The sequence below is a fragment of the Oncorhynchus keta genome, chromosome 21 (assembly GCF_023373465.1).
Source record: "Oncorhynchus keta strain PuntledgeMale-10-30-2019 chromosome 21, Oket_V2, whole genome shotgun sequence".
Taxonomy (NCBI): domain Eukaryota; kingdom Metazoa; phylum Chordata; class Actinopteri; order Salmoniformes; family Salmonidae; genus Oncorhynchus; species Oncorhynchus keta.
The window spans coordinates 19,466,579-19,477,994 of record NC_068441.1 but is presented as its reverse complement, the minus strand read 5'-3'; the positions used below and the strand labels follow the sequence as shown (position 1 = coordinate 19,477,994).

The following is an 11,416-nucleotide window of genomic DNA, read 5'->3' as shown; positions in this document are numbered from 1 at the left end:
TTGTGACTTAGCCTAGTATGCCTTTGCTGCATATTGTGTATTTTCACGAATAAGACAATCACGCCAACTCATTATAATGGAATCGGATGTTGTTTTACTGCAAAATATATTAGGCCTACATACTATTCAATAAAAGCCACACTGACTGATGGTTTTACCTAATGGCCTTTTCAGTCTGTAAACGGCTTGTAAATTGTATGATTGCGTCCCCTGGTGGTGATCTAGCAAACTGCATCACAGATCGTAGCAGGCAAGTCACACACTTCCTCAATTGTCAAGTCTTTGTTATACATTTCATGTGCATGTAGACTAGTTTGATTGAATGATTGCAGTTATATGTCTCTGCAAAAATTGTGAAACAATGCATTATAAACTAAATTGAATACATTATTTAAACATTAAACTGAATAAAGGTCACTGTCCCAAGTCTTGTCCCTTCGTTATCCCTGGCCCTTCCCTGATCCCTGCCCCTCCCCTGATCCCTGCTCCTCCCCTGATCCCTGTCCCTTCCCTGATCCCTGCCCCTCCCCTGATCCCTGTGCCTTCCCTGATCCCTGCCCCTCCCCTGATCCCTGTCCCTTCCCTGATCCCTGTCCATCCCCTGCAGATCCCTGTTCTTCCTCTGCAGGTCCCTGGTCATGCACCTCCTGAGGAGTTGCTTCAGCCTCCTCGAGGAAGGTACGAAAGTGCTCTTCTCTGTTGAGCTCAGGTTTCTTCAGCAGCAGGTGACATTTTGGCAGATAGTAGGCCACCATCAGCCCCATGTTACTGAGAAAACTGACAGACACATGAACGATGGAGCGGTCTTTGTCATTCAGACCGGTGTAGATGGGGATGAAGACCACCCAAACCACACAGTAGGTCAGGGTGGAGAAGGTGATATCTCTGGCCAGGTTGTACTGTCGAACGCTCTTCACAGACATGAAGGTGCACATGAAGGATGTGAGGGCGAGGAGGCCATTGAACCCCTGCATCAGGCCCAGACCTAAAATGGGTTCCACAGGGCATCGCAGGAACTTCCTCACAAAGGTCACCTTCATCTTGGCCAGGTACTGGGATAGAGAGGGCCCTTCCTGGACATAGTACCCACAGATCCCTGCCTGCACTCCACAGCAGGCCAATACTAGCAGACAGCCTCCAGGGCCTCTCAGTGTATCCAGATGAAAAGGAGCCTTGCCAGGGAATTCTGTCACGTACACAATCTGAGGGAGGACAGAGAATGAGCTACTCCAGGATTCATGATACTCTGCGTCTTCCTCGCTCATATTCATCCAAATGTCTCCTGAACTGTTGGATTTTTTTATCAAAGAAAACCTATTTAGCTATATAATATCTCCATGATTCATGTCTGTTTTGTGTTCCACGGGTCTAGGCCTTACCTGCAGTGAGATGGCTAGGATGGTGGACAGGGTGACCGTTTGGAAAATAGAGCTGAGGGGCAGCTGCAGACGACACACCAGCTCCCCCGGCTGGCCCAGGAACAGCAGCAGGCAGGCACAGCTCCCCATCAGGCTGAGGAGGGCCACACCACCCAGGGCCCCCCCGGAGGCTCTCACCAGTGGAGACCCCCGGTGCTGCAGGAGAAGGACCCCTACAGCCCCCTGACAGACCAGCAGCACCAGCATGGCCAGCAGCAACCCCAGAGACTCAGGCTGGCTCCAGGTCAGGAAGTCAAAGGTAGGCTCGGTGCAGTTGGTGCTACGTACCAGGGACCACTGGCCATCTGGACACTGGGTACACTGGATGTCCACTTGGAGACAGAGAGGGAGCAGAGACGTGGTTAGAATAATAGAATGATAGAACCAGATAAGAGTAGAAAGTCTTATAAGACCACCACTCACATCTTTCAATGTTGTCAATTTATTGGGCATTTTTTAAACACAATGTTGGCAGTGTGTGACAAAGGTGTAAAGCTGTTAGTCTGTTCAACTGTTAGTTTCAGCATGTTGCTCAAGGAAAATATCAAAGAAATCTACAAAACCAAATCACAAGAGTGATGGCCTCTGAATTGATGGATGTAATTTCTGTGAGTGTGAATCACCCACTTGTGCCATTCTGGAAGGTGCCCGGTAAACATTCAATACAGTCATAGCAGCAGGAATGGAAGCCTTTCACTCTGCGCACCTGGCCAGGGCCACACTCAGAGGAACAGGTAGACTCAGGGGCCTGCAGCAGAGGTGAGGTCAGAGAGGATGTGGTGGTCAACACCACAGGAGGCTGCTGAATGGAGGACGGCTCATAATAACTGTCGGAACGGAGCGAATGGAATGGCATCAAACACACGAAAACCATGTTGTTGTTTTTTTTTATACAATTCCACAAATTCCGATCCAGCCATTACCACGACCATTTCCTCCCCAATTAAGGTGCCACCAACCTCCTGTGGTAAACACACTTAAATGAAGACTTTATGTCAAACATTTGAGCAGCTATAACCAATAGTGGTAAAAATTGAGTTTGGTGCATAAAAGGAAAATGCAATCTACAAAAGTTACCACTTTGTGGAGCATAGCTGGCACATTAAAAGGCTTACTCCCAGAGGTAAAAATGTGAAAAGCCAATCAAATCCAACATTATGTTTGATGAGGAGATGGGGCGGAGATTACCTTAGTACTGCCTGTATGCCATTGGATGAGGGTGTTGTTAATTGACAGGTTCTTATAGAACATGCCGACATCTTTGAAGCTCAGACTGTTGTTTCTCCAGACCCACTGGAGTACGTTGTAGCCAATGTTTGGGTTTCCATTACTGTCAAACTCAAAATGACTTCCATTTAGACTGAAATTTACCTTCTTCAGCACCTCCAACAGCTGCAGGGGGAGAGTGTTGTTCATGACATTTGTAAAAGTATCCTTGCACAGTCTCACATAATCATTATCTGGAGAAAAAAAAGTAACTGTGAGGGAGAATGTACCTGCCAGGGATAGACTTTGATTTTAGCGCCCCTCGGGCAACTGTTGGCATTGCACCCGAGCAGATTGTGCAGTGCGTGTGCAACGCTGTAGATGGCAGCATAGACACTGAAAGCTGACCTTAGCAGTGTGGGCTCTGTCACTAGACGTACGTTGTCTGGGGACAGGTTCCAGCAGTCTGGGCACTGGTTCATACCACGGGTTGACTCTGTATCTGGTGAGGGCTGCCTGGCCCTCTCCTCTCTGATCCTGGAGAAGAGTTCACTGGTGTAGGGTGTGAGCAGGGCCAGGGTCTGGCTCTGGACTGCGAAGGCAATGATAGTGCCCACAGTGTGGATGTTTGGGAGAGTTGATACGTCTCTGTGCAGGGCCCACGCATCGCTGGCCACCCACACACCTGTCAGATTCCTCCTGATCACCTGATCACAAACAGCATGTTGGTATTGTAGCAATAGTCATTGAAATTGTTAAAATGTTTATAAAACTATTGTAATAAATTAAATAGTTGGAAAATTGATTAAGAAACCCCAAACTTTTCACATTTGTTATAATCTATCAGATATTGACTGAATTATAGCACATGCACGTTGCTACTTACAGACAAATGTTATAATCTGAATTTAGATACTGTAAATGAGTTGCATTCATGTACTTTAAAAACAGTCAAACCAATGGCTGCATAAAGCTTTTTGAAAAGCTTGTGAGATTTTGTTTTACAATTTTGTCGGTCTCCAGAACTCTTATGTGGCTTGCTATCTCACTGACCTCAGTGAAGAAGGCTCTGGCAGGCTGGGAGAGGGAAAAGACCACCACCACTCCCACCTTGGCCTCTGCGATGCGGTCCAGGATCTCTCTGACCACTGGCTGTGGGTCACGGTACAAAGGGATTAACCCCTCGTAGCCCACACAGATGGAGCTCCTTGCTGCCAGGGTGGAGAACTGGCGCTGGCCCTGGCGTCCGTACTCATCCTCACTGCCCACCACGGCCACCCAGTTCCACTGGAACCTGTTCAGCAGATACACCATGGCCTCCACCTGCCTCTTGTCACTGGGCACGGTGCGCAGGAACGATGGGTACATACTCTTGTCACTGAACATGTCACTAGTTGCGAGGTAGCTGATCTACAGAGGACAGAGGGATGATGGTAAGGAGACATAAGTAGCAACGGTAGATACAAAAAGCAATTATGTCTCCACTGCAGTTGTATCTCACATTTTCATCTGTGTTCCACAACAGCACCCAGTTGAATCAAAATCATATTCCACCATCTGTGTTCCACCACAGCACCCAGTTGAATCAAATTCATATTCCACCATCTGTGTTCCACCACAGCACCCAGTTGAATCAAAATCATATTCCACCATCTGTGTTCCACCACAGCACCCAGTTGAATCAAAATCATATTCCACCATCTGTGTTCCACCACAGCACCCAGTTCAATCAAAATCATAATTACCATCTGTGTTCCACCACAGCACCCAGTTCAATCAAAATCATATTCGAGGGATTGTCAAACAATGGACAAATCAGAAATCTTCATTTTGCATCACATTATATGAGGATGACATTGTTTGCATTGAAATATAGAATTCCATCATGTGACCATACTAACCTGTGGCATGAGGAAGAATCCCAATAGTTTTCCTATGACTGAGACCATCTCTGAGGTGGATGGGCCGATGACAGCCGCCACACGGGTCACATAGTCTGTGTAGTTACACATGACGGCCAGCTCTCGGGTGGAGTCCTCAGTGAGGAAGAGGAGTGTGGGCTTCACGATGACGGCAGACTGCTTGCAGGTGTCGAAGATCTCATAGCCCAGCCTGATGCCAGGGAGTAGGGTGGAGTTGGCGTTGATCTCATCCACTGTGTACTTCATCACCAGGGCCATACCTAGCCCATGCTCATTAATCCTGCCAGGCGAAGCACAGACAGGGAGGGGTTGTTACTGCTGTGCTATAATTCAATAATTCTAATCATTTAAACGAATGAGAAGCAAGCACTAATTCGAATGAGATATGCAGAATCGGCTAATATGATTACAGTATAAAGACACTTGACATAGGGCAAAAATCATATTCAGCAAAAAGGATCTTGAGTTACTGTACCTGTCACAGCTAATGTTGTCCGGCTTCACTCTGTGGCTCAGGTTGCTGGTGAGCTCGTTGATGGGGAAGAGCCCCCCGAGGAGGATGTCTCCAGAAGAGTTAAACAGGTTGGTAGTGATGTTCTGGAACCATGGTGGAGAGCTCTGACTACGCCCTGCTCCTAACACCCAGCATAGAACCAGCAGTCTTAATGGCACCGCCATGCAGCTGAGGGCAGGTAGAGGCAGGCTAGGGGTCATGGCAAACATCAGAGAGAACTTAAAGCAGGCATCGGCGAATGTCAGTGTAGAAAGATGCATTGAGAGAAAGAGAGCGGGTCAGAGGGAAAGAAAAAGAGAAACTCACCTGTACTAGTACCTTCACAGCCCAGCGAGTCGATGCTGTACTCTCTGTCTGTCTGTACCTCCTGTGTTGCCTGTGTTTTGATGGGTAGTGAATAAAGTACTTCGGATCAGGCTGCCCTGTACCAGAGTACAAGTCTCACCAGAGGTCTGCTGTTGCTTTCAACATGACGCCGGAGGTGCATTTACATTTGTGGTACGCCTGAAGATGTTTGAAACAAGGCACCAACATATGGAAATTACCAGGCAACAGGTTCTTGTCAGACACTTCCAGAGTATTTTCCTGACATTTGCTTGTGGTTGGCTGATTAGGCCTTGTCAGTATTGTGCGTGGTTACGGGAGGTTAGACGAGATGAGCGCTTTAATACCACATGCCTGATATGCACTGTTTTTTTGTTGTTTTTTTCACTTTATTTTACTAGGCAAGTCGGTTAAGAACAAATTCTTACTTTCAATGACGGCCTGGGAACAGTGGGTTAACTGCCTGTTCAGGGGCAGAACAGATTTGTACCTTGTCAGCTCGGGGGTTTGAACTTGCAACCTTCCGGTTACTAGTCCAACGCTCTAACCACTAGGCTACCCTGCCGCCCCGGGGTATTAGACAGTAAAACTTGAAAGGCGGCCTTGTGTGTGTTTGATGAGTTCCTGTGGTGTCTCCATTTCATAGGCATATAATATTTAGGAAAATCAGGTGTCAGGTGGCTAATCAACAGAAGCCAATTTGTCTCTCTCCTGTCCTTTTCTGCTGCCGATGGCACTCTGTTAGTACAAGCTGTTAAACATTTGCCAAAATCTATATTAGCATTCTATATCCACTTGTACCATTTTAATCTTAAAGTTAAGCTGGAGCTGTAGTTTGAGAGTTGAGATTTATTATATTTTCTCTCTCATCTTGTCACGACTTCTGCAGAAGTCGTTGCCTCTCCTTGTTCAGGCGGTGCTCGGCGTTCGACGTCACCGGTCTTCTAGCCATCATTGATCCATTTTTCATTTTCAGTTGGTTTTGTCTTGTCTTCCCACACACCTGTTTTCAATCCCATTCATTACCTGTTGTGTGTGTAACCCTCTGTTTCCCCTCATGTCTTTGTCAGAGATTGTTTATTGTCAGTGTAGTGTTGTTTGTTGTATAGGTGCGCGACGGGTCTTCGTACCCATATTTTGTTTATGTTCTTTTCCTGTTTAGTGTTATGGAGCATGTTACTAGGACATTATTAAAAGACTCCATTTTACACTCCATTTGACTCTCCTGCGCCTGACTTCCCTGCCACCTATACACATATGCCTGACAGAATCTCTGACCAAACAATATGAAGTCAGCAGGAGAGGACACTATGCTCATGGAGCTGGAGGAACGCGTTCAGGAACAAGCGAGGGAGCTTGACTGTATAAGCTCCGTCATGGATCGCATTGTCCAGAATATGGATCGCTGGGAGAGACAGGGAGTTTCTCCAGCGCCACCACCACCACAACCGGAATCTCCCTTGAACGTTTTGTCCTCTTCGGAATCGAAGATCCATTTATCCCTACCCACGGGATACAACGGAGATACTGCCGGCTGCCAGGGTTTCCTCCTTAAGCTGAACTTATATCTAGCCACGGCCTCCCCAGTACCATCTGACCGTGAGAAGAGTTACGCCCTCGTCTCATGCCTCACCGGGAAAGCCCTGGAATGGGCCAGCGCTGTGTGTAGAAGGGAGGATGCGGCGTTGGACCATTTTGAGGAGTTCACCCGCCAATTCCGGATAGTATTCGATCATCCACCTGAAGGCAAAGCAGCGGGGGAGCTCCTCTATCATCTGAGGCCGGAGACGAGGAGCGCACAGGAGTTTGCTTTGGAGTTTAGGACCTTGGCTGCCGGCGCTGGATGGAGCGACAGGGCCCTGATCGACCATTACCGTTGTAGTCTACGCGAGGACGTCCGTCGGGAGCTGGCCTGTAGAGACACCACCCTCACCTTCGACCAGCTGGTGGACATGTCCATCAAGCTGGACAACATGCTGGCTACTCGTGGATGTCTAGATCGGGGTCTGGTTGTTCCATCCTCCCGCACCCTCTCTCCCGAACCTATGGAATTGGGAGGGATGGTGCACAGGGAGACCGGAGGGGGTTCTCGCTCGAGCACCATTCATGGTCGCAGAGGGCACACTGCTGGTCGGTGCCGGGTTGGTTCCTCTGGGAATAGAGAAGGCAGGCAGGGCATTCTGGCATCACCCCAGGTGAGTAGGCCCCATTCTCATCCAGAGCCCTCTGCTGCACTAATGTTTGTCTCGGTCCCTTTTCCTGATTTTTCAATGCATTCCCAGTATAAGGCGCTAGTAGATTAAGGTGCGGCTGGGAATTTCATTAATAAAAGTCTAGCTCATAGTTTAGGGATCCCTATTGTTCCTGTGGATATGCCTTTCCCTATTCATGCCTTAGATAGTCGACCATTAGGGTCAGGGTTGATCAGGGAGGTAACCGCACCTTTGTGTATGATAACGCAGGAGGGTCACAAGGAGAAGATTAGTCTTTTCCTTATTGATTCTCCTGCGTATTCTGTGGTGCTAGGCCTACCCTGGTTAGCTTGCCATAACCCCACTGTTTCTTGGCCACAGAGGGCTCTCACGGGGTGGTCGCAAGAATGCTCAGGTAGGTGTTTAGGGGTTTCCGTTGGTGCTACTACGGTGGAAAGTCCAGACTAGGTCTCCACCGTGCGCATTCCCCCCGAATATGCCAATTACCACCTAATCGACGGGGGGCTTGTGCGATAGATCTTCTGGTAGACGCTGCATATCCCAAGAGTCACGTGTATCCCCTGCAAGCCAGGGTTTTGGTCAGGTGGCAGCTCCCATTACCTCATTGTTAAAGGGGGGCCCGGTGCGCTTGCAGTGGTCGGCTGAGACGAACAGTGCTTTTGAGCACCTGAAGACTCTGTTTACCTCGGTGCCTGTGCTGGCTCATCCGGATCCCTCTTTGCCATTCATAGTGGAGGTGGACGCATCCGAAGCTGGGATAGGAGCAGTGCTCTCTCAGCGTTCGGGTACGCCACTGAAGCTTCGCCCCTGTGCTTTCTTTTCGAAGAAGCTCAGCCCGGCGGAGCGAAACTATGATGTGGGGAACCGAGAGCTATTAGCTGTCGTAGAAGCCTTGAAGGTGTGGAGGCATTTGCTTGAAGGGGCTAAACACCCTTTTCTCATCTGGACTGACCACCGCAATCTGGAGTACATCCGGCAGGCGAAGAGATTGAATCCTCGCCAGGCAAGGTGGTCCATGTTTTTCACTCGTTTTGTGTTTACTCTTTCTTACAGACCAGGCTCCCAGAACGTTAAGGCAGACGCATTGTCTCGGCTGTATGACACAGAGGAGCGATCCATGGATCCCACTCCCATACTCCCAGCTTCGTGTCTGGTGGGGCCTGTAGTGTGGGAGCTGGACGCGGACATTGAGCGGGCATCACGTGCAGAGCCCTCTCCCCCTGAGTGTCCAGCTGGTCGTCTGTACGTTCCGTCTGCTGTCCGCGACCGATTGATCTATTGGGCTCACACGTCACCCTCCTCTGGTCATCCTGGGATAGGTCGGACGATGCACTGTCTTGAAGGGAGGTACTGGTGGCCCACTTTAGCTAAGGGCGTGAGGATTTATGTTTCTTCCTGCTCGGTGTGCGCCCAGTGCAAGGCTCCTAGACACCTGCCCAGAGGTAAGCTACAACCTCTACCCGTTCCTCAACGGCCGTGGTCGCACCTGTCGGTGGATTTTTTTGACTGATCTTCCACCTTCACAGGGTTACATCACGATCCTGGTCGTTGTGGATCGGTTTTCAAAGTCCTGTCGTCTCCTCCCTTTGCCCGGTCTCCCTGCGGCCTTACAAACTACAGAGGCCCTATTTACACACGTTTTCCGGCACTATGGGGTGCCTGAGGATATAGTGTCTGATCGGGGTCCCCAGTTCACATCAAGGGTCTGGAAGGCGTTCATGGAGCGTCTGGGGATCTCGGTTAGTCTTACCTCAGGTTTTCACCCCGAGAGTAATGGGCAGGTGGAGAGAGTTTAACCAGGATGTGGGTCGGTTTCTGCGGTCTTATTGCCAGGATCGGCCGGGGGAGTGGGCGAAGTTCGTGCCCTGGGCAGAGATGGCTCAGAACTCGTACGTCACTCCTCCACTAACCTTACTCCTTTTCAATGTGTATTAGGGTATCAGCCGGTTCTGGCTCCTTGGCATCAGACCCAGACCGAGGCCCCTGCGGTGGACAATTGGTTTCGGCACACTGAGGAAACCTGGGAGGCAGCCCACGTCCATCTTCAGCGTGCCATAAGGCGCCAGAAAATTGGCGCAGACCGTCACCGCAGTGAGGCCCCAGTGTTCGCACCAGGGGACAGGGTCTGGCTCTCGACCCGAAACCTGCCCCTCCGCCTGCTCTGCCGGAAGCTGGGTCCGCGGTTTGTGGGGCCGTTTAAAGTCCTGAGGAGAGTGAACGAGGTATGTTATAGGTTACAAATGCCCACTAATTACCGTATTAACCCCTCGTTCCATGTGTCTCTCCTCAGGCCGATGGTGGCTGGCCCACTCCAGGAGGCTGAAGTGCGTGATGTTCCTCCGCCTCCTCTAGACATCGAGGGGGTTCCAGCGTACTCTGTTCGATCCATTTTGGATTTGAGACGTCGGGCGAGGGGCCTTCAGTACCTCGTAGACTGGGAGGGGTACGGGCCGGAGGAGAGATGCTGGGTTCCGGTGGAGGACGTGTTAGATCCTTCCATGTTATCAGAATTCCACCGTCTCCATCCGGATCGCCCTGCACCTCGCCCTCCGGGTCGTCCCCGAGGCCGGTGTCAACACGCTGCTGGAGCCGCGCGTCAGGGGGGTACTGTCACGACTGTCGTTGCCTCTCCTTGTTCGGGCGGTGCTCGGCGTTCGACGTCACCGGTCTTCTAGCCATCATTGATCCATTTTTAATTTTCCATTGGTTTTGTCTTGTCTTCCCCACACACCTGTTTTCAATCCCATTCATTACCTGTTGTGTATTTAACCCTCTGTTTCCCCTCATGTCTTTATCAGAGATTGTTTATTGTCAGTGTAGTGTTGTTTGTTGTATAGGTGCGGGACGGGTCTTCGTACCCATATTTTGTTTATGTTCTTTTCCTGTTTAGTGTTATGGAGCATGTTACTAGGACATTATTAAAAGACTCCATTTTACACTCCGTTTGACTCTCCTGCGCCTGACTTCCCTGCCACCTATACACATATGCCTGACACATCTGATGTTTGCATATTTGTATTCAGCCCGGATACTCAACAGTATTTAGCATTAACCTTTGCATGCCAAATTTTGGTCCATTTGCATCGAGATAGAACATCACATTTCCAGGTTCTTCCAGGTATTTTGCATGAAACAATAAACACTTTTAACCTTAACACGCTCTTTTGAAAAGGTGTTACTCAGTATGATCACTACACCTTTGTACTGTATATAATAGGGCTGAACTTAAATGTACTTATTCACAGCTCTTTAATTGGGTGACAGAGGATCTGTCTGACAGACAGTGTATAGGTGTATTTGGACCCTAGTTAAGACAGGTACTGTAGTCTTCTATCTTGTCCGAGATCTTGACGTGAGTACACACATACCAATGCTTGTGATGAAACACAAGTGCGTCTACTTTCCACCCACGTTTTATTTATTTTTTACACCATGCTACTATTTCGTTTTTATAATCAGTTTGTGATATAAAGCAAACTAAAGTGAAAATGCTCTAAAACAGTGTTTTACATTTCTGTTCATATACAGTGCATTCGGAAAGTATTCAGACCCCTTCACTTTTCCCACATTTTATTACGTTACAGCCTTATACTAAATTGTATTAAATACATGTTTTTCCTCATCAATTTACACACAATGAAAAAGTGAAAACAGCTTTGTAGACATTTTTGCAAATATATAAAAAATACCATATTGACATAAGTATTTCTATGAGACTCCAAATTGAACTCAGGTGTATCATGTTTCCATTGGTCATCCATGAGATGATTCTACAACTTCAATTGATTGGACATGATTTGTAAAAGGCACACACCGTTC

The 11,416-nt window shown here is 48.6% G+C and overlaps 1 protein-coding gene across 1 annotated transcript; it reads right to left on the bottom strand.

Annotated features, from left to right (window-relative positions):
* Positions 1-440: 440 nt before the first annotated feature.
* Positions 441-5,550, bottom strand: LOC118399865 (taste receptor type 1 member 3-like). The gene is made up of 9 exons (XM_035796085.1): positions 5,367-5,550; positions 5,022-5,249; positions 4,526-4,826; positions 3,678-4,034; positions 2,915-3,331; positions 2,607-2,810; positions 2,046-2,166; positions 1,380-1,750; positions 441-1,202 (listed from the first exon to the last, which is right to left on the bottom strand). The coding sequence occupies exons 2-9, from the start codon at positions 5,222-5,224 to the stop codon at positions 441-443; spliced, it is 2,736 nt and encodes a 911-aa protein (XP_035651978.1). The 5' UTR covers positions 5,225-5,249; positions 5,367-5,550.
* Positions 5,551-11,416: the final 5,866 nt, after the last annotated feature.